The sequence below is a fragment of the Orycteropus afer genome, unplaced genomic scaffold, assembly GCF_000298275.1.
Source record: "Orycteropus afer afer isolate SDZICR_OR568_19922 unplaced genomic scaffold, OryAfe1.0 scaffold01160, whole genome shotgun sequence".
NCBI lineage: Eukaryota > Metazoa > Chordata > Mammalia > Tubulidentata > Orycteropodidae > Orycteropus > Orycteropus afer.
Window position 1 is genome coordinate 147,630 of NW_006922747.1, and position 9,210 is coordinate 156,839.

A 9,210-nucleotide genomic window follows, 5' to 3' on the forward strand; every position below is an offset into this window, starting at 1 on the left:
AAGTGGGTGTGGGGTATACAAGTAACAATAGGAATGTCACACCTTTTCAGTCATGCAGGTCCAGAGAGTTCTTGGAGTTACTGGAAAGCAGAACCTTTTCTTAAGCCCCTGGAATCTGGTGGAGAGTTGTCTCTTTTGGTTGTCTCTAGCTTCTGGTTATGTGTTGATTTGTTTTATCTTGGTTTTATGTTTTAATATTTAGAGAAGGTGAAGCTGGTGTATTTTATTTTATTATTGATTCAGATATGTTGGGTTACTCTGCTGTTTTCTTTGTGATGGTGGACTCATTGGTGGAATGTGAACATGTGTTTCTGTTTGTCGTAAAGAGGGTTTAGAGTTTGAAGTGGGAGTTTTATGGTAATTGGCTGAATAAGATTTCTTCTATTGAATGAATGAAGTTATTGGCAGAGAAAGTGGGAGCAGAAAAAGGAAAGCTCGGTGTTGTTAGGTTTGGTTTCTAGGGCTTTTCACAGGCTATCACAGATGATGCAGCTATTCACAAGACCACGGCTCTATCTCAGGAAAGATTCCTGTTGTTAAGGAGTAGCTAATTTCTGCCAGGCTGAGGCACACTCAAAGATCCTGCCTCTGAGGCCCCTTGGCACCAAAAAGCTGATCCAAGGTAAATTCCTAGGACCGCACTCAGCCGCAGCTTCCTCTCTCTCTCCCTGCCCCGTTTGCACGTGGTGCTGGCACAACCTCGCCAGACCGCTAATGGCTTGGGAGTTTGTCTGTGATACTACTCACCTGTGGCACCAAAGATGAGCATGATTTCAGCTGTGTTGGAGTCGGGGAAGTACCCACCAGCAAACTGCAGTCCCAATATCAGAGATAAAGATAATCACCATGTCTCCCAGACTGACCCAAGCCCACCCAGGGACCTAATGAGAGGGGAGTGAGCTTGCCCTCCTGGCACAACAGTGAGCTCTCCGCCTGAGTCTCAGCAGTGCTGCGCACAGCTCTTTGGACTTAAGAGACCCAAATTACCAATAAAATCAAGTGCTGGATGCGGATCTTTGGGGCTATTTGCTGGGATATTGGAGTAGTCATTGTTATGCTGATATAGGGTGTCTTCTTTCTTGGCTCATGGGCATCTCAGGTGGCCACCCTCACCCGCCAGTCAGTGACTGCCCCAGGGAAGTTTCCAGTGGCCTCTCTTGGCTGTCCATACATCCTCCGCCAGGTAGCTCTTTATTAAATAATCTCTTTGTGCCTTTCCCCTAATTCTGCTCTTCTGTGTTTGGTGCACTCTGATTCAGTGAGCTGCTCAGAGCACCAAAATCCTTAATTCAAACTGCTGTACCTAGTTTTTCAAGTACTTAGATGCTAGAGGAAAATAGAATGGTGTTTACTGACAAGACTCCATTTTGAATCTAATAAATATATTTTTATGTTACTATAAAAACTATAAACAATTTCAGTGTCCTCAGCTGGTGGTGGATAAATAGTTTTTAGTATATTTATAACACGTAAAACCACTCCACAATAAAATGAAATGAAATAATGATAAATAAATTAAAAAAAAAAATACAAGTTAATCTTAAAAGCATTTGCTGAGTGAAAAGAAGTTGGATACAAAAGATATCATGTAGCATAATTCTATTTAAACAATTCTAAATGCAAAAACAAACCAGTTGCATTTGAGTTGATTGTGACTCATGGCAACTCCATATGTGTCAGAGTAGGATTGTTCTCCATAGGATTTTCTTTTTTTTAAGAATTTATTTATTTTATTTTTGTGCAGAATATGTCCAGCAAAACACACCAGTTGACAAGATTCACATTCACAATTCAGTGATACTGATTACATTCTTCTAACTGTACAAGCATTGCCACCCTTCTTTTCTGAGTTGTTCCCCTTGTCCTTTAGGATAAACATAAATTCACATGTTCTTTCAAGTTGCTATTGACAATTTGATCACTTAAAAAGCACGCTGCTCAAGGAAGACATTCTTTACCATCTTAACACTGTTTTTTGGTTTTAAGAAGACTTTAGGGGACATTTTGATTTAGGATTGTCTCAGGGCAATAATTTTGGGAGTTCATCCAGCCTCCATGAATACAGAATAACTGTGTTCCATGAGAATTATGAAATTAATGTTCTGCATTTCCCTACTTCTGATAAGGATTCCTCTATAGAAGCTTAGCTCAAAATGCTCAGTAATGGTAGCCGGGCACCATCCAGTTTTTCTGGAGTCATGGCAAAGGAGGCAGTTGCCATAGGTGATTAAGCATACATTCCTTTCCTCCACCTATTCCTAGCTGTCCTCCCTCTGTTGCTCCAGGTGTTTAGAGATGGATTGCTGTGATTTGGATGGCTGCTGGCCGGATTTTAGGCCCCAGGCACTACATACTGAACCCGAGGTAGGCAGAAGCAGTAAAGACATTATTAAGCCAATTAACTATGATGTCCCATGAAACCATGACCCTATAACTCTAAACGAGGAAGCAAAGCCCATGAGGTATTTGGTCATACATATGCAGTACTCATTTTATTTTTAGTCATTGTTGTAAATATATCTATCACACAATTTCTGGCAATTCAAACTTTTACAGTTCTATAACTTATTGACAACAATTGCAATAATCCTTAATCAATGCTACTTTCCTCTAATGTAAACTGAAACTCAGTACTTCAAAAGCAATAACCCCTCCTTTACTCCTTTTTTAGGCCTCTGTTGCTTTGGTGGTGGTGGTTAGGTGTCATCATGTTGGTTACCATTTATGGTGACCCTACTATGTGCAACAGAATGAAACATTGCCTGGCCCCACGTGAGCCTCACAATTGTTAATTTTTGAGCCCATTGTTGCAACCACTGTGGCAGTCAATTTTATTGAGAGTCATCTTCTTTTTCATGGACTCTCTACTTTACCAAGCATGATATCCGTCTGTAGGGACTGGTCCCTCCAGATAACTTGTTCATAGTACATGAGATGAAGTCTCATCATTTGCAATTCTAAGGAGAATTCTGACTGTGCTTGTTTTGAGACAGATTAGTTCATTCTTCTGGTAGATCATTGTATATTCTTTGTCCCTTGCCAAAACTATAATTCAAAGACATCAATATTTCTTCTCTCTTCCTTATTCATTGTCCAGTTCTCGTATGAATAGAAGGGTTTGAAAATACCAAGACTTGGGTCAGGCACACCTTTGTCCTCAAAGTGACATTTTTGCTCTTTAAAAGTTTCAAGAGGTCTTTTGCAGTAGATTTGCCCAATGTACTGCATTATTTGATTTTTTGACTGAAGCTTCCAAGAGCATTGATTGTGAATCCAAGTAAAATCAAATCCTTGACTACCTCAATTTTTTTGCCATTCATGATGATGATGCTTACTGGTCCAGTTTTGAGGATTTTATTTTTCTTTATGTTAAGGTGTAATCTATACTGAAGGTGTACCATTTTGCCTTTCCCCCTGAAGTAGATAAGTATACCAATTCACCAAGTCCTAGCTGACATTTATTTTTTCTTTTCTTTCCTTTCTTTCTTTCTTAGCCATCATTGTGGTTTAGATTTGCATCTCTCTGATGGCTAATGACATTGCACATCTTTCCATGTAGTAGCTAGCCATTTGAATGTTCTTGTTGGTGAGATGACTGTTCAAGTCCTTTTCCCATTTTATGATTAGGTTAGTTGTCTTTTAGTTATGAAGTTGTTGAAGTTTTCTGCAGCCATGAAACATATGAGAGGGAAATTAGGGTAACAATTTTATTTACAATAACATCTAAGACAATAAAATACCTGGGAATAAGTATAACCTGGGATGTGAAGGACTTACACATGAAAATTTTCAGACTGTGATGCAGTAAATTACTTAATATGGCTCTTCTAGCCTGATCTTTATTATTCCCACAATATGACTGGGTGGGACTATGCATATATAAAGTAGTTGTGGTCCACCAAGGGGATTGGATAGCTTGCTGATAATGGGAATAAAGTATATGGCATGCTTGTGAATGTGGGTTTATGCTAATAATGTGTGTTGAACACTGGTTTGGGGATTACACACTTTTGCCATTCAACTAGGCACAGAATGAATGACCTCAGAGTAGAAAAAGGGAGGCTCTCTGCCATCAAGAGAGAAGAACTGGAAGTGGAGTGGGTCCTTGGATTCTGTATCCCTGTACTCTGATGGCAGAGAGACGGCAGAATGAAAATGGAGAGACGGCAGAGAGCCAGCAGCAGAGAAACGCAGCAGAAGAGGAAGCAGAACCAACAGACCGAGGAGATCAGCATGATCCACAGTCAACACCTTTGGAAGCAGCAGAAATCAGACTACATATTACACTTGGAAAAACACCTTTTTAAAGTGTTAAAGAGCAAATATGTAACTAAGGTGCCCTTGAAAACTAAGGTACATCTGACCAAAGCCATGGTATTTCCAATCAGCTGATATACGTGTGAAAACTGAACAATGAACAAGGAAGACTACAAAAAAAATTTTAAATGATATACATTTGAGTTGTGGTGTTGGTGAGCAATATTAAATGTATCATAGACACTAGAAGAATGGACACATCTGTCTTGGAAAAAGTACAGGCCGAATACTTTTTAAAGCAAGAATGACTGGACTTCATCTCTCATTATTTTGTCATATATTTAGAAGAGACAAGTTCCTGGAAAGTTATCATGCTTGGTAAGGTATGTTGTTGTTATGAGCTGTGGAGTTGGATCCGACTCATAGCGACCCCTCCTTAGGCTTCCAAGGCAGTATCACTACAGAAGTAGATTGATCATCTTCCTTCTGAGGAGTGGCTGATGCTATGAACTGCCAGCCTTCTGGTTAGCAGTCAAATGCCTTAGGCACTACGCTGCCAGAGCTCCTTGGTAAAGTATAGAGTCAGCAAAAAAGGAGAAGACTCTCAATGAGATGGATTGACACAGTGACTGCAATGACTGGCTCAACCATAGCAAAGATTGTGAGGATGCTGCAGGACTAGGCAGACCCAATGGCACCCAACAACAACAGGAATAAATAGTCATGGCAATTAACTGAGCATATAATTCTGAACTACTTACTTATTTTTTTTATAAATAAGTAAAAGTTGAATGGCATTGGAGGATGGGATGTTAATAATGTATCAGTGTTAGTGTCCCACAGTCCTAATAATTATTAATAATTATTATCAATACTTTCATTGTATTGTATAGTAGAATATATATATATATATATATATATATATATATATATATATATATATTTATATTTATACTGAATGAACACCACAGTATTGCACAAGAAATTGAACAAGAAATGATTAAGGGGAAAGAAAAACTTGTGCTCTGTAGTTGAAATGTTTTTTTAAGTCTTTAAGTCTGAGATTGTTTCAGAACAGAAACAATAATAAATAGGAACCATTTAACTGCTTTTTCTTACGTGTTCTCATATGCAATAATCAAGTTCGCAGAATCTTAATATATTGCCTGATGGTGGCAAGAGAAAGGTTCCTATTTGAGATAAAGTCTCTGACCATTTGAATTACTTATATAGCCTCTGGGGAATGGAATATCAACATCTTGGTATCTTATATGGAGTTTAAATTACTTCTTGTTATCTTTTGGGAGAATTTTCACTTAGCTTTGTATTTAAAGCAATTTGCAGTCTGTTTTGTTTTGTTTTGTTAATGTAATTGGTAGGTCCTGAACCCCAGTCTCCACAGGAGATTTCATTTTCTTTCTTCTTTTTATTTCAATTAATCCCTTTGAGTGTCTTATAAGGAAACAGATAAAACTGTAGCTTCTGTTGGTGCACATTATAAACATAGTCATTCTTTGTTAATGAAAAAAGAAGAAAATGGGTTCCTTTAATCTGAACACTTTTTTACAATGCTCTTCTCTTAGCAAATCATTTTCATTGAAGTTTAAATATTAAAGTAACAAAGCCAGGAAAATTCTATCTAGCAATCAGAAAGAATATTCTATTTGGATTTTGTGTAATATTTGGGTCTTGTGATTTTTTGTAGTGTATGTGAAATTGGGAAATATTAGCAGATAGAAATATTTTCAAGTTGTTCCTATGTTTGGAATCTTTCTCATGAAAAGATTTGGATTTAATGTTTTTTTTTTTTTTTTACATAATTGAATGATTTTTAATAATATAAAAGTGATAATATTCATCATTCACAAATTGACTTTTCTTAATATCCTATTTCCTTAAAGGAGGAAGGATATCAATATATCCTGCATACGGTAAGTCATTTGTAATTTGGCGAAAAGACCTAGATCATAGGTGAAGGCATTTCTACAAGTGCAATGATTACCATTGACAGTCAAATCATCATATATGTTCTATCTTTATATAGGTGCCTGAATAGACAAGGATTGATATAAACTGTAATACCATAACTTTTGCAACATAATTATAGTGCTTATTTTGCAGATTTTTGAGAAATCATCGTAAGACTTTTTTGTCCAGACACAAGATGTTAGCAAAAATTGATTGATTGAGAGTTGTCTTCTACTGAATGTAGAAAAATACTGGTTAAAGACATGGAAGTGCAGTTACACATATCTGATAAATAAACCTCATCATCACACAGGTTTTGATCTTTTCAGCAGTCAAGGAATAAAAGAGAACATGGTACAATCACTGAATTCTGATTTTGAGATTTACCCAAATCAGTACTTTGATTCTGTCATCAATCTCTTCCTTGCTCTCACTCTCACTCTCTTTTCTAGAGCCTAATGGAAATGAAAAGGAAAACTACATATAAAATATTGGGAAAAATGCCATTTTAAAATAGAAGCAGGGATATATATATAATGAAATTCAGCAAAAACTATTTTGTTCTGTGAGAAGCATACATTAATAATTAATGGAACAATTTTCAAATGAATAAGGTAAGTATTTTTTAAATACCCTGATTTAAATACAATATGGGACCTGTAAATTAACTCTGTCATTAAATAGATGGATGTTTGGATAGCACTTCAACATCTTCTTTCAAATAAAGAGAAAAGTTCTCTTTTCCACCACAAATATATATACAGCAGTCTACTGAACATAATGTATCCTATCAGAAATTTTGTAAATGGTGGGCCAGTTCATTTGTAGAGAAAAGCCATCTCATGGATTTAAGAATAATAAAGTTGAATGCCAAAAATATTATAATTAGGATCGTAAGTAACTGTTGAGTATCATTTCTATATTTGTGTTTCATTAACAGAAGAATTTCATTAAGTTATTTATTGCTACTTAGGAAAGTCATTTCACACTTAGACTAAGAAGATAAAATTATTTATTGTGGCCTGCACAAAAAGTGGAAAATAATTAAGATTTTATAAATTATCTGACTCGAAGACAAAGAAACAAGTCAAAAAATAACTGATTGTGTTTTGTTTTGCTTTTCCTATAGCTAGTTTTTCTCCCATTTGTCTAGTCTTGGAAAATTACTAAGTATGTCTTGAATGTATTTCAAACTTATGAGTTTAAATACAATAGATTATGAGAACAGTGATGATTTAGAACCAGAAAAAAAAATAATTAAAGAAAAGATGTTAGAAGAGCAGAGTAATGGTGCAGTACTGAGTTGGAGCTAAAGAATTAATGACATATATTGCAAAATTTCAAACACAGGGAAAACTAATAACTGCTAATACTTCCAAATATTTTATAGATTTAAAAAGTTTTTTCATAAAATAAAAATTATTGAACATGTACTGCAATTTGAAATATGCAAGCTTGTCTAGATTTTATTAGAATTTATGCTTATGTTGATATATGCTATAATTTTATGTATCTTCTGTCTTTTCAAACTGCAATGAATATTTATACTTGTTTACTTTTCTGGATATCATATTTTTTCCTGATCATAGCTTTCAAAACTGCTATTTCTGCTTGTGGAGTTATCAATGCCAATTTAACAGGATTCAAAACTGAAATGAAGAACCAGTCAAGACAGATAGAGTTCATTCTCCTGGGACTGACAGATGACCCACTCCTGCAAATTATGATTTTTTTATTCCTCTTTTTCAACTATATTTTGAGTGTTATGGGGAACTTATCCATCATCCTCCTTACCCTGCTGGATCCTCACCTCAAGACTCCAATGTATTTCTTTCTCCGAAATTTCTCCTTCTTGGAAATCTCATTGACCACAGTGTGTATTCCTAGATTCCTGACAAGCATTGCGACTAAAAACAAAGTCATTTCCTACAATGGTTGTGCATCTCAATTATTCTTTTTTCTCTTGTTAGGAGTTACAGAGTTTTACCTTCTGGCTGCCATGTCTTATGACCGTTACGTAGCCATCTGTAAACCTCTGCATTACTCCACCATTATGAGCAGCAAAGTGTGTTATTATCTTGTAGTCAGTTCATGGACAGCTGGCTTTCTGATTACCTTTCCACCACTGGTCATGGGACTGAAACTGGAATTCTGTGCTTCCAAAGTAATTGATCATTTCCTGTGTGACACTTCTCCTATCTTGCAGATTTCTTGCACAGACACTCACTTCCTGGAACTGATTTCATTTGTTTCAGCAGTTGTAACACTTATGATAACATTTCTTTTAGTGATTCTTTCCTATACATACATAATCAAGACTATTCTAAAAATGTCTTCTGCTCAGAAGAGAACAAAAGCTTTTTCCACTTGTTCTTCCCACATGATTGTAGTCTCTCTTACTTATGGTAGCTGTATCTTCATTTACATGAAGCCATCAGCAAAAGACAGAGTGACTTTATCCAAAGGTGTAGCTGTTATCTATACCTCAGTTGCACCTTTATTAAATCCCTTTATTTACAGTCTAAAGAACCAGCAAGTGAAACAAGCTTTCAAGGATACACTCAAAAAGATTTTCTTTTTCTTCAAAAAATAAGGGAAAAAAATTAAATTCTTGATGAAAGCAATGAATATATTTTTTGTTCCTTTATTCCTGTGCACTTCATCTGATCTTTCAATAATTAAGTATCTTATAACATCCAAACCCATCTGCAGCATAATAAACTTTCTTAATTCCATTTATGATTAAACTACCTAGAGTGTTAGAGTAAGATGACCAGTTCATTTGTTGAGAAAAGTCATACTCGTGGATTTAAGAATAATAAATTTGAATGAAAAAATATTGTAATTAGGATCATAAGAAATTGTTGATTATCGTTTCTATATATCAGAATCCAAGACAAAGAACCAAGTCAAAATATAACTGATTGTGTTTTGTTTTGCTTTTTCTAGTCACACGTTCTCTAATTTTATCTTTCTTTTAGAAAA

The 9,210-nt window shown here is 35.6% G+C and overlaps 1 protein-coding gene across 1 annotated transcript; it reads left to right on the forward strand.

The window, feature by feature from the left end:
- The first annotated feature begins 7,829 nt into the window (after nt 1–7,829).
- On the forward strand, nt 7,830–8,818 carry LOC103212921 (olfactory receptor 6C6-like). Its single transcript, XM_007958842.2, has one exon. The coding sequence runs from the start codon at nt 7,880–7,882 to the stop codon at nt 8,816–8,818; it is 939 nt and encodes a 312-aa protein (XP_007957033.2). The 5' UTR covers nt 7,830–7,879.
- The last annotated feature ends 392 nt before the right edge of the window (nt 8,819–9,210 follow it).

Coding starts and splice junctions, on each gene's coding strand:
- LOC103212921 (XM_007958842.2), top strand. CDS start 7,880: ATGAAGAACCAGTCAAGACAGATAGAGTTCATTCTCCTGGGACTGACA.